The sequence below is a fragment of the Acanthaster planci genome, linkage group LG01 (assembly GCF_054643075.1).
Source record: "Acanthaster planci isolate LZ-2023a linkage group LG01, COTS_SCS, whole genome shotgun sequence".
NCBI lineage: Eukaryota > Metazoa > Echinodermata > Asteroidea > Valvatida > Acanthasteridae > Acanthaster > Acanthaster planci.
The window spans coordinates 26,336,315-26,361,301 of record NC_141777.1 but is presented as its reverse complement, the minus strand read 5'-3'; the positions used below and the strand labels follow the sequence as shown (position 1 = coordinate 26,361,301).

The 24,987-nt window shown below is 41.5% G+C and overlaps 3 protein-coding genes across 9 annotated transcripts in view; 2 read left to right on the top strand and 1 right to left on the bottom strand.

The window, feature by feature from the left end:
* Positions 1-74: 74 nt before the first annotated feature.
* On the top strand, positions 75-8,830 carry mrpl4 (mitochondrial ribosomal protein L4). Its single transcript, XM_022227365.2, has 9 exons — positions 75-289; positions 1,447-1,531; positions 2,575-2,746; positions 3,390-3,441; positions 3,725-3,842; positions 4,897-5,054; positions 5,997-6,055; positions 6,977-7,056; positions 7,404-8,830. Exons 1-9 carry the CDS (start codon positions 185-187, stop codon positions 7,589-7,591), a joined length of 1,017 nt encoding a protein of 338 aa, XP_022083057.2. The 5' UTR covers positions 75-184; the 3' UTR covers positions 7,592-8,830.
* On the bottom strand, positions 8,286-18,194 carry LOC110975159 (proton-coupled folate transporter-like). 7 transcript variants are annotated; one of them, XM_022227364.2, is made up of 8 exons: positions 18,040-18,194; positions 15,926-16,916; positions 15,132-15,197; positions 14,626-14,799; positions 13,987-14,070; positions 13,211-13,370; positions 12,267-12,409; positions 8,286-9,876 (listed from the first exon to the last, which is right to left on the bottom strand). In XM_022227364.2, the coding sequence occupies exons 2-7, from the start codon at positions 16,878-16,880 to the stop codon at positions 12,316-12,318; spliced, it is 1,533 nt and encodes a 510-aa protein (XP_022083056.2). In that variant the 5' UTR covers positions 16,881-16,916; positions 18,040-18,194; the 3' UTR covers positions 8,286-9,876; positions 12,267-12,315. The 7 variants fall into 7 exon arrangements, with proteins under 7 accessions (XP_022083056.2, XP_086989741.1, XP_022083052.2 ...); XM_087133615.1 differs by having other exon boundaries at positions 8,286-9,872; XM_022227360.2 differs by having other exon boundaries at positions 12,348-12,409.
* Positions 18,195-20,526: 2,332 nt separating this feature from the next.
* Positions 20,527-24,987, top strand: part of crim1 (cysteine rich transmembrane BMP regulator 1) — a 65,514-nt gene continuing 61,053 nt past the window's right edge. Inside the window, exons 1-2 of the mRNA XM_022227454.2 lie at positions 20,527-20,882; positions 21,774-22,263. Coding sequence (XP_022083146.2) covers positions 21,924-22,263 — 340 coding nt within the window. The 5' untranslated portion in view covers positions 20,527-20,882; positions 21,774-21,923. The remainder of the gene's footprint in view (positions 20,883-21,773; positions 22,264-24,987) is intronic.

Here is a 24,987-nt window from a genome sequence, read left to right as displayed (position 1 = left end):
GTTAAGTGGCATAATGTTCCAAGCTCTTGTGCAAGTCTTCTGGCAATAACCATGGACAGCGCCCTCAAGTCAGCATGTACTATGTAATTTTTGTCGTAACATGCAGGTGTACGGTACGCACGCTTGAGCTGGGTTGTAACCCTGCGAAAATTGTCGGAAGAAATTGACTTTGAACGGTCATGTTATGGTTACAACCATGTTATCCCGATTTGCAAGAGTTTCACGTCTGTGCAGCTGTTCAGCCTTTCGAAATTTCTCTGAGCCCTCCAGAATACGAAACTCCCGAAAGGTGAGTTAAGTCGCTCTCTGGCCATTGGATGGCATCGGCATGGCATGCCATGGTATGGATGAAGGACAATGCACAAACCATAAGAAAATGATAAAGCGAGGACACAGCACAAACATTACACCTCTAAGGAAAACATGTTTTCTCTGACATGTCTGATGTTATCTGTTCAAATAAATATGGAAGCATCCAAATCGAACGCAGTTTCATTTGTCTTCAGAGCTCAACTATAACAAGCTAAAAAGGGCTTTTTTCTGTTCATGCCAAGATGCGAATCATTCCGAGAAAACAGAAAATGAGAGGAACCCTCGCACTGTGTTTGTAGTGGATAAACCCTTGTGCATGCCAAACAATGGCTATACATGCATTTTTTTAACTTGGGTTTTCTGATGACAACACTTTCTGTGGTCACATGGTTATCAGAAAGAGTCAGTGATTGGATTGTCTGTGAATGGGTCTGCAGTAGCAATCAGGCTAGCCTGAAAACAGGGTGCGTGTGGGGACATGTGCGGCATGCATGCATGCAACACAAGCGGTTCCAATGTGATGACTCGAACCAAGGTCTTGCGGTGGATTTTTCATTTTTGAAGCAATTTGGCAGTTTTTTTTAGTCGACCTACGAGATAAAACGATCTTTCGACTTCAAGTTACCAAGATTTTCGACTTCAAGTTACCAAGATTTTATTGTACATCCCCAACCGCGTAACTTTTGCTGGCCGCTAGAAAAAAGCAAGAGCTGCAGGACCACCATCCACCCCGCAAAAAATCTGTTAAGTTTGAGGTCTTAAAATTCACTTTTTATGGTGACACTGGTTTGCATTTTACGAGGATTGCATGTGTAGTTGACGCACAGTACATGTATATGCTGTATTGGCACTTCAGCACGCAGCATGTTGACCTTCTTGGTTGGATTGTCAGCACTGCGATGCGGCTTACATACCAGTGCGGCTGATACGCCGACTTTAAATCTTATTTTGCCGATTTTTGCATGCTGTGGCTTATACAGTGGGCGGCTTATATTCCAAAAATAATGGTAATTACAATGCAAGGTGGGGAGTTAGGGCTAAGGGTCTGAAAAATCTTGGAAGTCTTCCTGGAAAACCAAGAAGAAGAACAGCAGATAAATGCAGTAATTAGTGATGATATCATTTTGTTAACAGAGTCTTTTCACAACAGCAGCATGCCTACAGCAGTCAGACCAAGGAACATCCAAGGGTGAGAACTTCATACATGTAGTCAGCACAGGTGAGAATGGTATGACAGAAAAGAAGTTAAGACATCAACGTTATACTGTAGACAGTGCATGTTTGACTGGTTCACCTTCCGGAGTGATATGCCTTTGCTGTTGTACTCTCATAGCAATGGAACTCGTGGAGTGAGGCTCTTCTGGATATTTCACAATTTGACTGCGGCAGCTTTTTGTCTGTTTCCATGCTTACCTTGAGATCATTAGTTCATATTCACTAGATGAAACTCGGGCTTTGTGCAATTCCTGATTTTTTTTCTTTAATAAATCTACTCAGCTGTAAATCACAAAAAAAGAAATGAATACTTAAAACAATAAAAGGGTCATCTTGTGACTTTTTGATGTAGCAAAATACACAGAAATGCCTCCAGCGGGGGTTTCAACTGGAGTTTTCAAGTGTGGAACTGCACACTGTAACCACTCGGCCACATGCTCACTTCGTCATGAAAGGCAAATTGAGCGGTTGTATTGAAATTGCTTCCATACTGGCATTTGAAAAATATAAAGTGAAACCCGATGCCTGCAAAATACATGTGTCATCATCATGTAAGTTTAGAATGTGTAGCTTTCAAGTCGGAGCTTGGAGATAAGAGTATAAATGCTGTGGATATTGGAAGTCCATGAAAATGCATATTTTTTCACGCTCTGGTATATTGGTAACCAGAAGGGACTCTGATCACCGATGAACTTAATAAATATGGCTAGCATCTGCTTAATCCTCTTGTTAAACGCCAGCCATTGGCCCAACTAGAGTTGCGACAGGCCCAACTGTGGTTGGGACAGATGCTATAGATGAAGTTTATTCTCTCCCCACAACAACTTACTGGGAGGAAAAAGAGAGTGGATGTGTTTTTAAAGTACCAATATCCAGAATATTTTATGGGTGTGTTTCGATTGACTGGCTTGATAGTTTTCTTTTGTATGGAAACTTTCAAAGAGTGCCAGAAATCATTAAATCATTTCTGCCTGTCTGCTGCTTTTTATGTGTAGTCACATGTTCAGTGATCCATCACTGAGCGCTTACATGCATGTCATTTGACAGAGTTTGAGAATCCAGACAGATGGCAGAATCTGCCTCTGATGACGGGGAGGTCCGTGGATGCCCCCCCGTTTCTGGAGAAGCCCCAGGCCTGGTTGGAGACAATCAGCACCTTGGAGAACATCAAGCTGGGCATGGTGGACCTGCATCCAGAGGTCTTTGCCACAATGCCAAGGTAGGCTTGAAGAAAGCTATACAGGCACCATGTGTGATCAAGTGATGAACCTAACGTACCTTGGTGTTGACACTCTTTGTGAAGAGTGGACATTCCTTATAAATTCTCATTTACAGTGCAGTTGAGAAAGTGTGGTGAAAATTCTCATTTTTTCCTGAAGTATGAACACTGTTTAAGCTTGGTTTTTGTTGATGGTATCTGTAACTTTTCCCCGTCCTCTTGCTACAAATAACCCAAATCACAAACAGCTTTTTTAGAGAAAGGGGGAACACTGTGTAGACCTGGGAAAGTCCACACAATGCCTTCGCTCCCTGCATTGTGTGGACCCGGGAAAGTCCAAACAGTGCCTTCGCTCCCTGCATTGTGTGGACCCGGGAAAGTCCAAACAGTGCCTTCGCTCCCTGCATTGTGTGGACCCGGGAAAGTCCAAACAGTGTCTCCACTCCCTGCATTGTGTGGACCCAGGAAAGTCCACACAGTGTCTTTACTCCCTGCATTGTGTGGACACCTTTGTTCTCAAGTCCACACAAGGAACACTCCAGCATGCTTGTTTACATGTGCACGGCATGGAGTGTGCATGAATGATTGACATGTATCCACTTTGGAAGTCAATTTACCAAATCCCTTGTGTGTTTTGTTTCAGAATTGACATTCTGTATCAAAATGTTCTGTGGCAAAGGGACTACAAAAGAATTGTAAGTTGCTGCACTTTACAACCTTAACCCTTAGAAATTTTTAGTACAATATCTTTGACCCTGCTTTCTAAAGACGAAAGGATCTCAGTACTGAATATCTCTAGTTTACATTCATTCTGTTCAGAATATTGCTACTCAACCTAAAATCAATGGATTTTTACCTCATGATTTGATCCCACAACTGTTTGATCAAAAGAGATAAACCTAAACCAAATTGCGGTGATTTTTAAATAAATTCACACCTTGCAAAATAAAAAGCAAAAGTGCATTTGCTCCCTGACAGAGTTTAGCCAAGACCAAGAGCAGGGCGGAAGTGCGAGGTGGAGGACGGAAACCATGGCGACAGAAAGGAACGGGACGAGCAAGGCACGGCAGCATCCGATCACCCATCTGGCGTGGAGGTAAGTGGAGAGCAGAGATATGCACACTCGAGGATCTTTATTTTCCAAACTGCTCATTTTCTCCATTCCAGAATATCCACAAGTGGACCAATTCAATTCTTAGTTTACCTGTTCATCATTATGTGGTGTGCTACACTTTCTTTGGGAAGTCTGAACAAAATAAAACCCATTTTTTTCACAGAAACATTTCTGCTGAAACTGTTACCTCATGATGTCACCTAGTGTGTTGGGGGGGTTGTCATGTGGTAGGATGGCTCTGTAGAGGTGCTGGGCACCTGTTCCTTCTTGCCATTCACTGGCTTTTGAAGCATATTCTTTTTCTAGCCGTCATCTGTTTGTTGTTGTGCCGAGTCCATTGTCTTATGTATATGATTTAATGTATTGAAGTTTTGGTTTAATAGCCAGCGGAAAAGTATAATACATGTAAGATAAAATAAATAGAATAAAATAGTGTGATATAAATAACATCCGGCACTATCTACAAATTACATCCATTTTTTTCTCCTTTGAGGCTCTTTACCACCATGAGTGCTAATCAGTGGGGACAAGGCTGACGCAGTCATATCATATCATTTGCCCCCTCCACCCTAAATAAAAATGAAGGGGCAGTAGGCCTACATTTGATTCATATTTCAGATAAAAATAACTTGAAAAATTAAATAATCTTGCAAAGCATTTGCTAAAAAAAATTAGTTTAAGTGGTCAGAAATCACTTCAGATCACACCACAAACATCTAGAATCCCAAATTACCTGGTGCCCTTAAGTAAGCCCCATACCCCGTGCTGTTAGGACTTTGTACTTGCATTGGTTCTAATCAAGGTTACGGCCCCCATCCCAACTTTTGAAAAATGATTGATGTCCGTGGTTGATAAAGCAGGATTTGCTCTCCAAATACATCCAAAGGGGGTGTCCACATTGAATTGAAAAATCTTCCTGTCCAAGTCGCTGAAGTTGTAAGCCATGTATTTACGTAACAAAAGTGGGCTTAGAAAAAGTCCACTAGGTATCTCTCTGGTGTCTGACTTTATAATTGTCCATTCCTTATCATTTCAGGTGGCCGGGCCAAAGGGCCTCGTGGTCCCCGCAGCTTCTGGTATGAGCTGCCCGTCAGTATCCGAGCCCAGGGCCTGAGGGTGGCCCTGACAGTCAAGCTGGCCCAAGACAACCTGCACATAGTAGACTCATTGGAGTTGCCATCCCCGGAACCACAGGTGTGAATGGGTGTGTTTGTGCGAGTGTGTAAACGCCTTCAATCCTGGATCTATAACAATAGGGGACAATAGGGTCCACGGTTGCTGAAGAGTCCACGGTTGGAAAACGTGTACAAAACATATGGGAGGTCTTCCGAAAAAGTATGAACAAAAGAGGAACAATAGGGAGTCCACGATTGAAGGCGTTTACACACTTGGGTGTGTGGGTGTGCCAACCTTACATACCAAGTGTAGACATGCGAACAAAAGAGTTCCACATAATGTGGGTAATGTGAACCTTATGTGGACTTACTGTAGTCCACACAAGGTTTTCCCCAATCTGAAAAACAGGTTTAGAGACATTTAGGTTAAGAATAATCCAGAACAAAAAGAAGAGGAACAGTTCAGAAAAATCATCTACCAAACTCCTGCTTCAAATAGTGTTCGCAGTTCAATTAAAGACAATGAGTAATTTTACTGAGTTTTCTTAATTGCATGAGAAGAAAGGAATGTCCACACCAGGTATACTATGTAAACGAGCGTGTTTGTGAGCCATTGGAAAACCATGTGCAGCTACTGTGTCTCCATCCCTTCGTGTACATACCTCTGCCCCTTTTCAGTCATCACTGATGAAACCCTTGTATGTATAGGTTCTGTGAACTAACCACACTATCTGGGAGGGAAAATGCCAAAATTACAGTGAGGTCGGGCACAGGGGCATCCATTTTTGCAAAAATTTCAACAAAATTCTGGAATAGAAAATACTGGCTTGAGACACAAATTCATGCTGTGGTTTTGTGGACAGCAAAACTGAAACTTTCTTAAGGGTTTGGAATACCATTTGTGCAGAGGGCTCAAATTTAACAACCAAGAATGGTGTTGTTACTTCACATTGTGGCAAGTGATTTTTGGTATGAAATTTAAGCTCTGATACATTACTGCCTGTTTATTTTGTACCCCTAGTTTCTTGAAGATGTTGGTTTAAAGAGGCACTGGGGAGGATCTGTCCTGTTTGTAGACAAGTGAGTATTTTAGCCACATAATAGACCTATAACTTGATGACATCAAGCTTTGTTTACGTGTGCACTTTCCTGTGACAGTGACTTGGGACGTGATCCATTGAGCCCCGTAGGAAGGCACACATGTATGTTACCACAACTTTCTGCCGGGTGGAATTTGCATGTGCGGGATGGTGTTCCCGGGAGATTTTCAAGATTTTCCATTTTCAAAATTCTTCAAAAATTCATAACTTCATTTACTGGACGTTTAAACTCACATGAATGACTGTCTGGTTGCTACCCTAACCTGAGGCAACCTCCATTGACGTCCGAGTATTTCAGCCAGGCCTGCTGCCTAGTAAAGAGAGCCCAGATTGTGCGGTGTTACGTAATTTCCTTAGTCCCCAAAATTGGCGCAGTGCGTTGCTGAATGCCAGGTGGCGTCTTGTCAAATGCAGCCATTTTAGCATGCAGCGGTACTGTATCGCTCATCGCTGGAGTACTTTTGTCCCCGCTGATAATCCGCTGGCACTGATTGCCACAAACAGTTGTATACTGTTTCAAAACAATGACGGATTACCTCCGCTAATGCCAAATAAAAAATAATGGCAAATCCCAGCAGCTTGGTCTTTTGTTCCGAGTACGGTCTTTTGTTACAAGGCCCTGTTCCCTTTGTCCAAGTTCGGAGACCCCGGCCACGCATATAAAGCATACTTGTCCGGATCCAGAATCTCCGGCAGGGAGTGGTTAATATTTGCTTCTGATTGTTCTTGTATAATTACCAACTTTTGGTAGGGTGAACTTTCATCAAAGAAAAACAGGAAATCCGCAGTTTCCATTTATCTTGAAATACCATTCAACGTGCAAGCTAGTTATGTCATACAACCAAATACCCGCTGTAAATGGTACACTAACATGTATGTCCGTTTCAACTCTTTTTTTTAGCAAACCTGTCCCTGAAATGCCAGAGAATTTCCTGCAAGCAGTGAGTGGGATCAAAACCTACAATGTGTTATCCACAGAGGGTAAGAGTGCTTCTACCAACAGGTCTTTTTCTGTCCTTACAAATTAGCCACCAGATTTTTAGCCTGAAATTTTGCACCTGTGATGGTTTGTGCTTAGGGACAAACCTTGCATCAGTTTTTTATTTACTGCACTGAAGATCTGAGAGCTGTGAAATTCTGTTGTGGAATTATTTACAGATTTTTTCATTCAATCCCCATTTTTATTTAAAATGAGGTTTCAAAAATTGAGGGAATGACTTCGGAGTACTTGGTGTAACTAATATTTTATAATACCAATGCATTTGCTGTGTCAGTCGTTCCTTTTGTTTGTTTTATGGCTAAAATTCTGTAACTTTCATTCCTTGAAGGTATTAATGTATACAGCATGTTGAAGCACCACACGTTGGTCTTGACATTGGACGCTGCCGAATTCTTGGAGCAGAGGCTACTGTTCTACATGAGGTGCTACAGAAAGAGAGACATTATAGACACCCACAAGATTCAGTTAGGTCAACTGAAAATTCTCCCCTCCAAGAGAGTCACGTCTGAACACTGATGGGTGTGTCTTAAAGAGGAATCTCAAAGGGGATGTTTATTTTGGACAACAGAAATCTGGCAAACTCTGTGTGGAATTTAGACTTTAAGGAGGGCTCTGCATTATTTTAGTGAAGCAGTTGTACAGTTTTTAAACCGATCACAAGGTTGTTGGTGAGAAGTCGATGCACTGTTTATGCTGCAGTCTTTGTGGTCTGTGCCCTTTGTAGTTCAGCATGCCCACCACTCATGTAGTTGTATAGAGGTTTTTCACGTGAGGTAACATGATGAGCAAAGGCATTTTGGGAAGCGTACCTTGTCCGTGGAGGCGCTAGTATTTTCGAATCTGGGTATTTCTACTGGCAATTTCATGTACGCCAGAATGTCGAGGGACTTTGAAGGCGCGTGTATTTCCACATACATCTGTGTAAATTGGATGCTGACTGTCCAAAATCACGCGACTGAAAATCTTCTATACATGCTTTGGTTTGATTAGTATTTCCTGTCAAAGAGCAGCTGAGACAGCTCTGTTTAGAGATGACAGAATGGAAATTTATCACACTTTCAGCTTGCCCATGTATCACAGTGTGTCTGCAGTCTTCTTTTGTAGTCTACTGACGGATGTCCTGTCCAAATAGCCAGGCTTAAGGTACTTTTTACAACTACTCTGGTGAGAGTAAAAGCCTTGCTCAAGAAACTGAATACAAACCACACTCTCCAAATGACACGATTTCTTTTAATGGTTTGATTACGGTTTCTGATGTCCATTCAAATAATTCCAACAAATGAAAGCTTTTAAAGCATAAGGTGACACATAAAATGTGACCTTAGAACGGCTATACATGTGCACAATGTGACAAAGTTGTGTCAGCACACCCCTTCTGACATTCAACATCACATCCCTGCACCTGAGGGCTTATTCGCACTCATCGCAAATGAAAACCCAAAATTTGATCGCTCTGTGCCGTCACAGAAAATCTTGACTGAGCGCTTGTACAAGTCCAACGCTGTACAACCTCCTGTGCATGTTACTGGTAGCATTTTTATGTCAAATTCACTTTGAATTCTTATGAAGTGTGGACAGGCCTCATGGCAGTGGGAGAATGTATAACAGTTTACAATTAATTTGCACTGGTGTTTAGTTTCAATTGCTCATATCAAATCACTTTTTTTAAAAAGCCGTTACACAAATTCCATACATGTATTTCAAAGTTTAAAAATGATGAAATAAACTGAAACCTGTGGGAATATATTCTCAAAATACAGTTTTTTGTGGCTTACTGACTAGATGTGCAAGTTACACATAATCAAATATCCCAATAATTGATATTTAACAATTTACTTTTCAGCAAGGTGAAAAGTTCAACACTGAGAGAAATGAATAAATCTGAACTTTTTTCTTAATTGAATTCACCTGCATAACAATAGATACAATTACTTTTGTAGATGACTCAGATGGCATTTAAATCCTTTACCTCTTTTCGAAACACTTGACACATTAGTCTGAAAGTAACAGTAAGATAAAATGTTGGAGGGTGGATATTAAAGTTGAGCTCCCTGTGGTACTGGAAGTAGTTTTCAACTTGTAATATTTGGGGGGGGGGCCTAAAATCTACCACCCAAGTCAAATACTGCTACACTTGTTTTCCCATACCTCATACGTATTCAATAGCAAGGCAAAGGAAGCAGGACCCACGCAACCTAATTTAAATACACGTATACATGTACGCGTCTGTAGTGATGATTCACTCCGGTGGCAGTCCAACTGAACTGTTCCTGGGAACAGGTACAAAGAAATACCAGTATATTTGAGTTTGCGCAGGTCCTTGATTGTGCACTTGGTAAGCAGCAAAAGCAGTAAACCAGTGAGAGTTGGACTTTTGATCATGATGAATGCATGAGGTATGGTCGTTTCAAGTTAATTACTAGTAACAGAGAGCACTGCGGCCAATGAGAAACCACATTCCCCAGAAAAACATACCTTTGAATTGCCAATGGATGGTTACATTCCATTTTTGAAACCACAACATCTGGGGATTTAGCCTGTTTTGAGGTTTGGCAGACTCAATGGGAGGACGCTGTTTGGTTTGCGCAAATTCTTTTGTTTGCTCAAAATGTACCCACTTTAAATAGCGCCTTCCTGTTGTGTCCCTCATACTTCAAATAGGCTAATGGAACCTTAACTTGATCTGTAAAATGGTTTTTGTAGCTGGCTAAAAAGGGCAAACAATTGAAAATATGGAAAGCAAGACTACAAACTGGATGATTCAACAGTTGCACTTTGCAGTTCTAAATGGCCAAATCTAGCTGTAGGAAAAGAGCCAAGAAAACGGAAAAAACGTCATTTGTTATATTGAAATAAATGATAGGGCTTGATTTTGCAGATGTGACTAATCGTATGAGACACCCTTTATGACTTTAGTACCAAAAAACAAAAAAGCAAACGAAAATAAAATAATATGATAGAACTAATATATATAGGACAAAAGTGAAATAAATGTAAAACGAAACAAATATATAAAAGACGAAAGAAATATACATAGGATGAGTAATACATCAAATATGAGACCAATCAATATATGGGACAAAAGTACATTTAAAGGGCAAAGGTACTTTGGTCGTATATATAGATTAGTTTGGTACTTTAAGAGTTTCATGACATCCTATATATATATTTCATCCTTTATATATTTGTTTTATTTTAGATTTCACTTTCGTACTATACATATTAGTTTCACTAAATATATATTATTTTCCTTCTTTTTTGGTTTTTTGGTCCTAATAAAGTCATAAAGGGCACCTCATATTAACCATTTCAGAATCAGACTGAAATCGGCAGGTATGATGTTTGTCTATACCTCTCCCCAACTCTCACTTTTCATAATTTACTGTGATACAGAGTAAACATTTTGTCTGCAGGAAGCTTGGATAGTCATGGGAACTGAAAGCTGTGGAATTTGCATCGGTTATATTGGTTTCGTTTGTCAGGCAATAGCTTCGAGTTCTTCAGTTTGGTTTTGGAATAGCGGGTCACAGATGTGCGTGGTTGTGGTTTGTGTCCCACTGCCCAAAATATTACCAGAAACATTTTAACTGTGAATAGTATGCATGACAGATTACATGACCCATACCATCAGAGACGCTAGATAATTTTTTTTGGGGGGGGGTTTCATCAATATTTTATCATTTCCTTTCAGAGGTTTCCTTTTTCTCTCATCATACATCTCCCGTATTGTCTTCTGCTGGTGCCTTCTCTGACCATTGCTCTTTTAGTGCAAGAAGATTAAATTCAAAATTTAAAGAAAATTACAATGTAAAAACTACAAGCTTCAATGTAAGTTTACAGTTTTTTCCCATTGGTTAGTATTCAATATGCAAATTATCTCCTCTGAATCAATTTCACAAAAGAGAATAGCAGAAAATATATTGCTTAGCAAACTTTTGTCCAAAGAAAGATAGTTAAGAAGTTCTCGTAAGTGACACATTAAGTGACCCAAAAAAGGCAACCCGGAAGTATAATTTATTTTCTTCCCAAATAAGTGTCAGAAATTGCAGTTTTTGGTACCACAGCTGTGCAAGGCAAAGCTTAAGATCCTAAATTATTACAGAACTGTTTGGGTTCCGTATTTCAAATTTCTTCCCAGCTCTTAACTTGATGAAACTGGTGCTTATTTCAGAAGTCAAAGAGGTTAATTAATTGTATAGTTTCAGAGTTTAATGCCTTTGTTTCAGAGAAAGCAACTTCAGCTGAACCTGTGCAGTTTACCTCAGTCAATTGGTAACAAGCACTGGTCTTATTCCCTTCTGCAACATTGACTGGTTCCAACTATTTCAGGATCCTGTTGCAGGTGGAAACTGAAGGAGGGTCTTGTGCAGGTCTCTCCATTGATCCCATGTGTTACACGGTATGAAAGAGCTTACACATAGCATTGAGACTGCTGTGGTAGATCCCATTCCACAAAGCAAAAAAGTTGTTGCCTCACATAATTGAGATTATCCGCGCAATGCCGTTTCAAATTTAAAGGGTACCAGAAACTGAAAGTATTTAGTTCACGTGAAGTATTCCAAATGACAATAAATATGTAACCATTTCAAAAACATCATAAATTCAATGTTTTCACCATTAAAAAGATCCTGCGTTTCCTTGCCCACAAAAAAATCCCCTTTTGGCACTTCACGCTCCCAGGCTGAGTGGATGACGCCATTGCCAGAAAGCTTACATGTACAGTGTACTTTACACAGCGCACAGTACATATACATGCAGTATTCCACGCTTGTAATAGGCCACGTTGTGTTTGATGTAGCTTGGCCCACAGGCAAACACTGTCTCAGTTCAAGGTAGAAATTAAAAGACACAGTCCTACCGAGTATTTCTGAGAAACATATTTCCTAAGCAATTATTTTCTGTGAATTTCTCTGCTTTGCAGCTCTATGAAATTGGTCCTTGGATGTCTTTACCCCTCATTATCCATCAAGCAGGAACCCAGTGACACATCCTTTGAACTTTCCCCTGGCTCGGCTCCACATTTTTTCCACCCTCCAAAAGTCCTTCAAAAATCTGCCAGGGGATTGTGAAGGATCTGACAGAATGAGATTTTGTGAACAGGTGATAGTTCCCAATGATGTATTTCTTAACTTTGCTGGTTTATTGCATATAAACATAGAGTTAATGTCATTTGGCCTGGTTGGAAACTCACACTGTGAGTGACGATTTCAGCAGTGATGGATAGATGTGATTGAGGTGGGTTAGGTGTCTCCATAAATCGAGGATTCGTTACCTTCACTTGCTGGAGGCCTTGCTCGGTCGTAGGTGCTTCCCTTTTGAAGATCGCGGACCCACCTTTAGCATGAGTAAAGAGGAAAGGAGTTCGGAAGTCAAGACACAAGCTCTACAAATAAGCTGTAACACTCTTTTGTAACTATCAATTCCATCACTTACGAACAGCCTTGAGAAAGTGTCTACTACAACTTCAATTAGTCAGTCTGATGGTCAACTCAGCAAGGTGTGGTGAGAGAAAGTGTCATGCTTGGTATGGTACATGTCACAGTTGCTCATACAGGTGGTCAGCTCTTACTTGACATGCAAAGTGTCATGCCTGGACTGAATCTTTCCTAAAAGTTTCAAATTTACACGAATCCAATGGAAAAATTGAAAAAGCAGCAACCTAGTACATAATCTCAAGTATACTGATGAATCCATGTAAGAGTGACACAGGACATTTTGTCATCTACCACCAATATGCAGCAGAAGCATACTTATATGACTGTAGGGCTGCGTTTGAGCAAGTTACCTGTGTTAACACGAGTAAGGACATTCCTTTGTTTTTGGAAAATCTGTGAAAATACAATTCTTCTTGTGCTGCGAAAACTTCCAAACTAATTTTCTGTTAACGGTTTCCTGACTTTTCTGCCTTTTACTACAAATAATCCTAACCCCAAAATGTCTCTAGAGCTGTTTTTCAGAAAGGGAGAAAGCTTATGTGGACCCAGCTTGGTCCACACAAGGCACAACCTGCATTATGTGGACCTCTTTCGTTCCACTTGCGTGCCTAATGGTACGCCTACGTGGTGAGTTAAAAAAAAACCGCCCTCTTTTGTTCCGCTTGGAGCGGATTGGTCAGCACCACGTCGGGCAACTTACATCATAAGCATCATGGGTATGATGAGTAAGACAGCCATCACAATGAAGACAAAGCCTCCCCCGATGATGTTCTTGGAGGCAGGATAGAGGGCGTTGAAAATGGCCGAGGAGAGAAACGTTGTCAGGGTTTCCAGGGCTCCCGTCAGGGAGAACAGCCCACCTGGAGGGGAAAGCAGGAATCTCTCACCGGCTGCGAAATTCTTCATCCAGGCTATTACAACACCAAAGGAGTGGCAAAGAAGCCAGCCGGCCGTGCTGGGCAGGTAGTTATGGTACCATTGGGTGTAAGAGTACAAGGGGGCTCAGATACCATGCTAAATCTCTAGACATGTACCCTTTTTTTGGTCCCTGCCTGATTTCAAATGGTTTTTCCTTTTATCATCTGAACATTTCCTAATCATCTTGTAACACGGTTCTTTTAAGTGCAGAGTTATATCCAAATAGGGGAGGGGGCTGTCCCTCCCTGGCCCCCAGCACATGTTGCCAATTTTTTTGGAGTTTCTATTTTTCTGTTTGGAATTGAAAGTGCCAGCACTGTAGGAACAGAACTAACACCTTTCTGGAGAGGTGAGGATTCGTTCACAGAAAAAAAATTGGGACAGTCATTTTTTTGAAAAAAAAAAAAAAACATCAATTTTACACCCCTGTACCAAAGACCTAGATACGCTAGGCATGACCTGGAGTTCCTCTACACTTTCAAGGAACCATTGGCTTTATTACCAGAAGGAACTCACATAACATTTATAAAAAGCTATATTCCCCTCGTACAAATTTACCTTGCTCAGTAACTTGGACATTTTTGGAGAGGAGAGCTCTTGTGACTGCAGCTGGTATGCCAGACGGGCTGTAGAGAATGGGCACTAAACCCAGACAAACCACAAGTGCAAAAAAGAGAAAAAAAATGTCATTTATAAGCAGGGAATATGAGATTGACAGACAACGGTATCAGAATGATTTTCAACGTAGGAGGAGGGGGCATTGTGAGACCCTCGGGCATCATCCATTAAAGGACCTGCCAAAAGTGTGTGGAGAGCATTACCACAAAGTTGACAGTGCTTCCACTGTCGGTGTTGAAAGAATCATGACATTAAAACAAGTCAAACTGATTCCAGAATTGTGAAGGCAGACAGCACAGGAGACTTTACAAAATACTTGGAACACTCTGAAACTTTACGACAAATGTCCCTTTTTTTCAGTTTTTGTGGAACAGCCTGGCAAAGTCGAGTGTTTACAAGAGAAGACACTATACATTAATGCTTGCTCAAATATTTCCAAATAGCCTTCATAAGATTGGAACATGTAAAATGCTTATTCCTAATGAAATATTTGGCATTTTAAAACCGAGAAAGAGCGTCATTAATTTTACAAAATAACCTCAATTCAAACTTCAGTTGGAAATGGTTGTGTTCACTTACTTAGGAAAACTGTCAGGCGTTCACGAGCAAAGGCTATCATGATAAATGCCCCGCTACGGAATATCAATGCTACGAAGGCAATGACGGTGTCATGTACTTTGGTCAGCCTCAGTAACGGCATGCCCACGATCAGGGTCAATGCCGTCAGGCCGTTCTTGAGACCTTGAAAGAACCCTAGGGAATGAGTGAAAATTACCAACAGTTAGCACCAAGCTCTCTAGGGAAATTGTAAATGGCGCTGTGTGGAAGGAATGACTGCACAGAAATTATGCCTCCGTGACCTGAAATCCCATCAATGGTCACTGTTCACAAAATGACAGACACTGACAAAATTCAACTGCTGCTCCAAATGTCCACAATTACATCTGTTTCAATGATGCCTTAATACAAGCAAATAGAAGGCATTTTAGTTGAACTGAACCAAACCTACCCTACCCAAACTCTCATCCAACCAAACCAAAGGTATATGTAAATGGAACAGGACTCGTACTATGATGCCAACTAACCAATCGTTGAAGCATCAAATTCAAGCGGATCCTTCTTGAGATACAGAATAATCGTGTCGGTAAACCCTGAAAAAAAATACAACAAATACTGGTTAAAGCTTTATGTCAGCCATTAATGTGACATGTGTATACATAATCAACTTGCCTGATTAATGTAAATCAGGGAAGCCCTTGAAGCCCCTCAAGATGGCAGAAGCATGGCATCAGGTGTCATAAAAATACACTATCAAAGGGTGCACCTAGGTAAATGGGCCAAAAATCTGTCCACTGAGCCCATAAATAAAAGTTACACACTCAAGTTCTTTTATATTAGAGAGTTTTGAGGACCGGAATTGGGGAATTTTGCTTCCAATTTGGAGCTATTTGGATGCAATCTGGTGGCAAGTGGCACTATTTAGCTGTTTTGCAGAGGGATGCTTTTTCAAACTGGCTACTTGTCCCAGTTGGGGAAATATCCCTCGTTTCAGAGGTGGGTCTGCTTTGGGTGAGAATTTCTCAAAGTCACTGGTCAACCCATCAGAAATTGAAAGAAAAATGAAACATGACATTTCGATCATTTTTCTGTGCAGCCTGAACACCTGTGAGAGTTGTTTTTTTTTTAATTTTGAAGTACACGTATAGGGATTTATCACTGGTGTCCATGGGAATTTATTCACTGGGGTACATCCCTAACACTCAACAATAGCACACACAATTCTCCCATTACTACAGAGTGCAGACCTTCCTGAGAATACGGTGATCATATGAGTTATTCATCTAGATATCAAGTCAGAGGTTTCGGGCATATTTAATACCTTCTCCAACTAGCTGAAGAGTGAACAGGCACATGATCAGCAGGACTAACTGAAGCCTTCCATAACGGGGCCGCTTTTTGACTAGAACGCGAATGGCATTCCTAATGTTCTCAAATCGCATCAGCTGACAGCAACAACCCTTTGATGTGGTGTCGGGCATCCCCAAATCAGTTTCTACCTGACTGTCCACGTCGTCGACGAGTACCTTACTGTCAGTGTCCGCGACGGTGCTCGATGAAGATGAACCGGGCACAGATTCCCGCAGCCAGAAAATGGTGTAGAGAACCACTGCGGCATTACAGGCAATGTAGTAAGCAAACACAGCTATGTAGCCCGCCTTATCAATGACGACACCTCCTGTGATGAGCCCAATGAAGCTACCCGAAAAGGTCATGGCTTCCAAAATGCCAAACCTCATTGTCCTGTTCTCGGTGGTCGTTACATCTCCCAGGTAACTAAATACAGCAGTGGTGAGTGTGGGGAAACTGCCAAACACCCCCATCAAGGCAGTGCCCAAAACGACATACCAAATGGACGAGAACATATACCTTGCGCAGATTATCAAGACGATGCCATTTATGACGGACCCGGTAGCTGGGAGAATGATTGTAATCCGTCGTCCCACCCTGTCCGACCAGGCCCCGTAGAACAGAGTGCTGACAATGGAAGATATGGTCAGGAAAGCGTTGAGAACGATCAGCCAGGTGGAGGCGGAATCCTGCGTGTACCTCTCCATGTCAGGGTGACCGCTCAGATTCCGACAAGCCAAAGTATCGTTGAACTTGATCACGCACAGCTTGAGATATAGCAGTTGAATAACGGCTGAGTACTGGAGGAAACTCCCGAGCATGTAGAACAGCATGACAGGTTCAACCGTCACATACTGGCGGACCTGGTGTCCAAACCACACCAAGGCATCAATCACCTTGTGTGTACACGACCCAAGTCCTTCCATTGTGGCTTTCCTATCAAGAGACGAACATCTGGTATTCTGTTCAAGAAGAAGAAACTGTACTGTGTTTTAAATTTTCATCAGCACTTTTCCATACTTTTGTTGATAAGCATTACAGACAGGGCTCTACATGGTTCAAGTCACAAACTGAAAAAGTAAGTTCAGCCCTACTTCTCTCCTTTGAAGATTATCTAACATCTGAACATTGCTTGACCATTCAATTACTTTTTTTTCAAACACAGGACAGGATTTCCAGATTGCTCTTGAGTTACCCAAACCTGGCCATCATGTCAAAAGGGACACTGAATTATGTACGCACAATGAGTAACCACAGTTGTAAGGATTACGCACTGAATTCTTTCCATTTGGTCAAGATAACGTAGGTCCTATTTGAAAGAATGATTGTTGGAAAAACCTCCAATAAATACACTGGGAAAGCTGGTCGCGGACATTGTGCAAAATCATCCATGCTGTATTAGCATGGGTGTCAATCGGTGGCGGATGGGGAGACATATCCCCTATATCAATTGTCTCCCCCCTCCACTTTTTTTCCAAAACCTAAATGAAAATGTATACCTTGCAAAATCATTTGTTAACCAAAATGGCTGAAGTAGCCAGAAATTGTCTCAGATCACACCAGGGCATCTTTACTCCAAAACTTTCCGGGGCCCTTGAGTGGGCCTGGACCCCACGCTGCTCAGGACTTTGCGCTTCGTACTCTCATTTGTTCTGATCAGGGCTATGCCCCCCCCCCACTTTTCAAAATGGATTATGCTTTGCTACTGCTAGTGCCTTGGAGCAGCATGGAGGAAGGAATAACTTCAGCCATGGCCATGGTCAAACCCTACAAAATAAACTCGTGCCTGGTGCAGTGGTAGTTCCATATACATGAAGGTTAGCTATTATTATAGGGGAAGATTTGCTTCAGAAAGCGCAAACGGATGTTTTCTCTGGTACGATTGCAGGGCACTTTTCAAAATGCCATAGCGTACGGAACCATCAAAAAGATGGACCAAACAGGCCTACGGAGTGCCTTACCATGCTTACCGTTCGGTAAGTAGCCCTGGCCTACCCCAACTGATAAACGGTAATACTAATAAGTTCGTAGCTCACAGTAACTTCTTGATTCTTTTTACTCAAAGGAAAAAACGCAAAAACTTACTACAGCTATGATCCTCGCGTGAAAAACGGCCTCAGCCGAACAGTTGGCATGGTATTGCACAGTTTGCACCCAGACCTAGTACCTACGCCTACTCGAGTACTCGGTATGCGAACACCATCCGTCACGCACTTTTATCAGCGGATGTAATGGTGGAGTTTGGCGACCTCATGCGGCCGTCCACGTCCCAGGCCGTACGTGCATGCTAGCTCAGTTTTGTGCAAAGATCGCGCTGCGAATTCCTGCCCTCGTCTGAATTGAACTCAGGGTTTATTTGGGTCTTCTAACATTACACAACACAAGCTACAACACGGGAGGAATTCGTTTAAATTATATTTAGAGTATCACGTCAACAAGGCGCCAACTAATTTTAGGGAATTTTCAGCAAATAAAGGATAAAACGGGTTTGAAAAAATAGGTGAAAACAAACATGAAGGTGGTCATGACACACGAAACTTGTTATGATTTGATATGATGATGGCGTCGTACAAGATATATGTACACTTTACATAAACAGTCAGCATTACAAATGGATAGGCTGTCTGTCTGGAGTCTTCTACAGTCAAGGGGAGATCGTCTGAACTCGAAAGGTATATGATCCGTTAATCGCGCCTCCAGTTAGAAAAAGAAGAGAGCTTTATAATATGTTTTATTAATGCTGTCATAGAACCAATCGAATGTCCGTCCAAAAAACCTAAGGCCCCATATGCCCCGTTCCCAAGACTCGTTCCTATCAATACAGGAATAAAGCGCAAATTACGTTCAACCCAAAAATCCCAGCAGGCCAGGAGTGTCGTAAAAATGGTCTCGCGCCCTCTATCAAGCACGCCAACAACCTGGAGCTCGATAGAGGTATTATTCTCATTTTGACACCATACGGATGGAGTAATTGTTTTATCCGGCAGCGCAGAGCTTTTGGACCAATCATACTGAGGATATAGTGTGTAAAAGTTCAGGCCTTCATCCACATCGTATAGCTATGAACAAAGTTTGGGAGGCAGAAAAAATATGCTTATTTTTTTTTACGTCACACACAATGCAGAGGCATCTCGAGTGGCTAAACTACGTGAGAACGAGGAACGCCCAGTTAGACGTCCTCCCATGCCCTGTATCCTCTATACCCCCATTTTAAAATGTCACATGACCAGGACATAAATCAGGGGGGGTGGGATTTTGAACCATCCCACTTTTTTCGTGGAGAGAAAATAATCTAAGCGGATTGTGAAGAATTTTTCGGACTTCCCAAAAACCACAATGGATTTACTACCGCTTAAACTAAAAAAAGGATATACCAGGCACGAAATTGGACAGAGGGGGGTACCCCCAACAAGTCCAATCCCTATACACACTCCAACCTGTTTTCACTTAACACATCTCGCCTAGATGTCTGAAAAGAATTCGGTATAACAATGCCCAATACAAAGGCGGGGAGGGTTCTCTCTGTCCCATAGTTTGCTTCATATGAAAAAGAAGAGCGGTTTTAAAAACCATAAATATGCAGTTCTGATGTAAGATTCTGCATGAATCGTTTTCAAGATACCTTGAAATCTTCTTTTTTTCAGATATCTTGAAAACAGTTTGAGTAATCTCGAAATGAATTTGAGATTTCATAAAATAGATTTCAAGATATCTTAAAATGGATTTACAGATATCTCATTATATCTCAAAATCCATTTCGAGATGTTGAAATAATCAAAGGGTACCACTTTAAAAACTGAATAAATGTTACTTATGCGCGCCATACAGATGTACATGTACATCTGAGCATCGCCCCATGTACATGTACAGTGTTATATAGTGCCATTCCCCACCGCTTTTCAAATTGCCATGGCTGGGCAAGTCATCCCCCATACCCACATATTCCACATCCCCACCCCCCCATTTTCGGCAGAAATTTACGCCACTGCGTATGACACAGTTCGTTTTGCTTCCATAACCGTTGTGGCCCCTCCCACGGAAATAACCCCAGCGCCACTGAACATCTCCCACCTTGGTTTTTTTGTTCAGCAATCTCAGGAATTCGTTTTAAGAATCTAGTTTGGTAATATATACATGTACGTCTGGAGTGTATAGTGTTGCTATGGGGACATGGGTATTCCGGGGAGCGACTTAGGGTATCGTCACGGATTTTTTTTTTTAATTATCACACATCCGCACCCCGTGGGTACGGTCTGTCATTGCGAAGCTTGGGAGCAGTAAGGCACTAGAACAAACATGCTGGGTAGTTGCGCCATTACGCTCAATTAAAGGATATAAAACATTTATTAGTTGGCCTCAAATACATTAACTTAGATGGCTCACAAAGATATCAAATAATCTAGTATCTTGTTGTTCTAGACTATGAGACCCGACATTCAAGTCATTATTTTCGCAGACTTAAAAAAGGCTAGCTTTTCCCTCTGCCAATCAAGTCTGCGGTCGGTTAGCCCCTTGGTGTCATCATTTATATTGTGTGCAGTTTACAAATACTGGGCAGTTGCACTTCACTTGCACGCAACCTGCACCACTAGTGGCCCAGCGAGTGCGCATGTTTTGAGAAGCAGGTCACCAACACATCAGCTGCGCACTTGTAGGTGTACTGCATATCCCACTGTACTATGTGCGCAGTACGTTGCTCAAGCACAGAACGCTGAAGCATTAACGTAGTTAGCGACCTTGCAACTTCACCACTCTCATACTTCGGAAATCCATCGTATAACCAAAGGATCGCCTGGTAAAGACTGAAGTGCTCACTGAAGATAAGAGGAAGTGCTGCATGGACAATGCGTGAAATTCAAAACTGACCGTCCAAATTTCGAGAAAGGGAATAGGCTTTAGAGGGGCCGCATCAATTGCGGAAAGCAGAGGTGAGTCGATGGATCACCACGTGTGCTTTTGCGTAGCTGTGAAATGTGTGGTCTGGGAGCTTGCTTGTATTGTAATAATCAAGTTTCTTTTTAAGCTGGTTATAGGCCTAGCTGTTGTGGTCTTGATGAAATGTCTGAACTATAAGGGTTCGGCCGAAGTGCTCAACCATGCTTACAATGTAAGCCTAGGCCTACATGTTAATGTCATTGTTACATTATGTAACATTGTCAGCAACTATGTTCACATAGTAAAGTCTTGTTAGTGGACCCTAGATTTTTAAAGACTAACTGCTTAGTACTTGTGTCAACATGTATCAAATGTGGGTTGAATAATGCATGAAAATATATGAAGAGTCATACAAGATCCATGTGGGCACCAACATTATACATTAATTTGAAGTAAATAGAAATTACCCCCAGCCATGCAAGAACTAGAGTGTAGGGTCAGTTGTTCACTGTCCTCCCATGTGGAATGTGGGGGATGACAAAGTCCACAGTTCTGTTAAAAGTATACTTTTCTGGGGCTGACTTAAAGATTTTTATCATTAAATTTGCAGAATGCATAAAAATTTGAAAAAAAATTGGTATACATTTCTCTGTTATTTTTACCTACTTGAAAAAAAGTTCCTGACAACCATTCCCCGCTTTGCTAATGAACATGAAGGTAAGATTCAGGTCTTTAATAACTTAACCTAAATTACAGATAACTTCATTTATAGATTGTTGATGTGCTATGTTTGTGGATATATGTTTGAGATTAGAATCGATGCATTTGACATATCACGTAATCTTGAAAGTGTGCTGTCCTGTAAACCATAAAACTTTGGAGAAACTAACGTTTAACTGGGTGTACTGAAAAGTTTATAGAAGTGTTTTTGTTTTCTTTTTCAGGTCTGGAGCTAACTGTCACCTGCCTTGCACCACCTCTAATAATTTCGGTGTAAGCTGTTAAGATTAAAATGAGCTGACTTAACTTTGATCCAAGAACCCTGTGAAATTCTACTCGTTTTCAAACACAGCTCATTCTTTGGAAGTGAACCCATGTTTGGAATGACAGATCCTCGGACAATCTTCCTAAGACGTGGACTGTTGAAGCTGGATGTTGCAATGTCGCTAGTGGTCTTTGTACTTTGCTTGGTAGCGAGCGCCAGTGCCCTGTCTTGTGGTGGGCCCTGTGACCCTTCAGAATGCCCACAAGTTGACTGCCGGGGCGGGAAGGTATACGGACCGTGTGCCTGCTGCATGGTTTGTGCCAAACAGCTGGGCGAATCGTGTGGTGGTCAGTATGACCTGGCTGGACAGTGTGACCAAGGGTTAATTTGTTCGGTCAGTCTGGAATTTGGTGAGGCTGTGCCAGAGCAAGCCATAGGAATATGCCAAGGTATTGTATTCTTATACATGTATGTACAATTTTCCCATATCAATCCCATGGGTGTCAATGGATGGGGGCTGGGGGACAAGTCTCCCATGTATCATGTCTTTATCGTGTCGTCTGATATCACTTGTTCTTTCCACTTTTTTCCAGACCCTAATTTAAACGTGTAGGGGGAGTACCAGTACATATAGGTCTACATTTGATTCACATTTCAGATGAAAATTATTCGAAAATGAAATAAATCTCCAAATGCAGATGTGCTAAAAAATAGTACAACTTGGTCAGAAATTGCCTTGGATCCTTGGCAAAACATCTAGAATACTTTTAGTCGGCTGATAGGGGTTTGTGCTTCGCATTCACGTTAGTTCTTTACAAGGTTATGTCCCCTCCCCCCCCAACTTTTGAAAAGCAATTGACACCCAGAATCGACCCTAACCTCCTTTGGGTTTTCTGTAGGCACCCTGTTGAATCCAACAGAATTCAACAGCTAAAATAAAGGTCTGTTTACTTCTTACATCAAAACACCCCGCAGAAAATGACCACTGTTGGATATCATTGGGCTTAGCATGGTCAGGGATATGTGTTTGCTTTTCTGTCAAAGTACTGTCCTAATACAAAACTGAACTTGAATTGTTACAATACATTGTCCGTTCTTCAGTACATGTGTGTGATTTTCTGTCTTCACAGAAAACAAACCAACAGCCGAAAGAGACATCTTTTTCAGCCAAATGTTATTTTCTTGGAAAATTTCTGGATGGGATTTTTGTGATAACCATGTCTGACTGTCTTGAGCAGTAAGATGACTCATACTTGACCTTTTGAAGTAAAATGAGTACGTTACCCTTCGGAATTTTTTTTTTTTCTGTGTCGCAGTAGCCAGGATTTGGTTATTAGAGGAGAGTTTCTTTCGGGAGGAAAAATAAATTTTTGTTTAGGGCACAGTACGAATTTGCAGTGTCCTGAATTGCACGAAGGGGAGTCCTTAACTGTTTGGGTATGCATGAATGTCATTTGAAGTGTGCATGTCAGGAACCAGCTTTACAAGTCGTAAGCCCTGTCCGCACAGGACAAGGGGATGCCATGGGTACACATGCACATGTACTTTTCCCATTTCAAGTCCAGTGCAAACAACCTGGCATGTTTTCCTCTCAGTTACTTTTCCCCGAGTCCATCGGTTACTTCTACAGGCTAACTGCTGTCCAGGAAAACTGACCAGATGAGTCGAGTAGGGACAGTGCGTGCGCAGTGCTGAAAGTAGCTCTGGGAAGCGTACATGTACATCCGGCTCGAGCACAAGGTCACGCAGCACAGAGACACCACGCATGCTTTGCACGTTTGACTGTAATGCAGCGCGTTACTTAGCAAGTTTCTGGTGCAGTGCTCTTGTGTTGGTTGCAGTCATGGTAGATACTGTCATTGATACAGGTGGAAATTCAGTTGATGCCATACCAGTTTTATCATTTCGAGACGACAGTGAAGGGTGTCAGTATCTTATGACAGAAAGCACAACACTTGTTTCTGGTAAATGTGAAGAGATTTTGCAAAGCACTCTCATGAGTCATTTACACAGACAGCTTGGTTTCTTCTCCCATGATCTTAGTAAAATCACAGTGAGTCAAAAGACCAAGTGTAGAGTAGACACTAGCCATGTTTGACCATTTAAAATATCATCTCGGTGAAACTTCCAGGCACAGTTTCAATCATCTCCCTCCCAATACTAAAGCTGTTTTTTTCCTTATAGTAACACTAACCCTCTTCACATACTTGTACATGAAGGAACTAATTCAGTTAGTGAACAAAATCAATTACAGATCTGTGATTTTCATGTACATGTAGGTGTACTGAGCATGATGTGCACTTGCATGAAGCAAACAAGCAAATGTCATTTGGAAATTTGACCAGCTATTAACTATTGATTATTGATTTGCCACAAGGCAACTCAAATTTAGTGATAATTTTCCCGCATGTATTTCAGTTGGATTGTGTATTAGTAGCTGGGGAACTTGCTACCGCTGCACTGGTAGTGGTACTGGGTTGAAATTGGACAGGCCCCAAAGATTAGTCTTAACATTCTTTGGAGCCTATTGAAAAAAACAGCACAGGTGTTTGGAAGATGGAATGCGAAGGTTGAACAATCCCAGGTTGGTGGAAGTCACTGACTGTGCCTAATGATTATCAATGGAGTGAAGTAGTGTGAGACCAAGGTCTTTTACTGAATGCTGCATGCATGGGTGTACATGTAAGATGTTGGTGTGTTAACAAGTGGTGTGGAGCCACATGTAGATATATATTTGTTCATTGCCAGTTGTTTTTTGTAACTTTCCATTGTGGAAAATGTCCCGGAAAAGAGAGTTGCTGCTTCACAAATGACACACAATCATTTTAGCAATCTTTGGACCCTTTTAAACGTTATATTACATGTAGTTGTGTGTTTAAAAACATTCTACACTCTCTGCCTTTTAAGTGAATGTAAATTTGACATGAGCTTCATCACACTGCTATAAAGGTTTAGACTGTGAATTGGTGTTTAGGCCTAATTGGTTCTCATACATGTACAGTGTACATGTACATGTACCTTGTAATGTCTCAAGCTAGAGGTAAAAAAATAAAACACCTCAGCCAAGTTTTGTCAACTTTCCTTTCTTGTATAGTTTGTGGGATTCTTGGAGACTCCCTCTCGCCCTGTGCATTCCTCAGCAGTCTGCATATTTCAAGAGGCTGGCCCAAGTG

Coding starts and splice junctions, on each gene's coding strand:
- mrpl4 (XM_022227365.2), top strand. CDS start 185: ATGGTTACAACCATGTTATCCCGATTTGCAAGAGTTTCACGTCTGTGC. Junction 5,055..5,996: donor TGCCATCCCCGGAACCACAG/GTGTGAATGGGT, acceptor TTGTACCCCTAG/TTTCTTGAAGATGTTGGTTT. Junction 7,057..7,403: donor CAATGTGTTATCCACAGAGG/GTAAGAGTGCTT, acceptor CATTCCTTGAAG/GTATTAATGTATACAGCATG.
- LOC110975159 (XM_022227360.2), bottom strand. CDS start 16,880: ATGGAAGGACTTGGGTCGTGTACACACAAGGTGATTGATGCCTTGGTG. Junction 14,071..14,625: donor ACGCCTGACAGTTTTCCTAA/GTAAGTGAACAC, acceptor GTCTGGGTTTAG/TGCCCATTCTCTACAGCCCG. Junction 9,877..12,347: donor AAGGCCTCCAGCAAGTGAAG/GTAACGAATCCT, acceptor CTTTTCCTACAG/CTAGATTTGGCCATTTAGAA.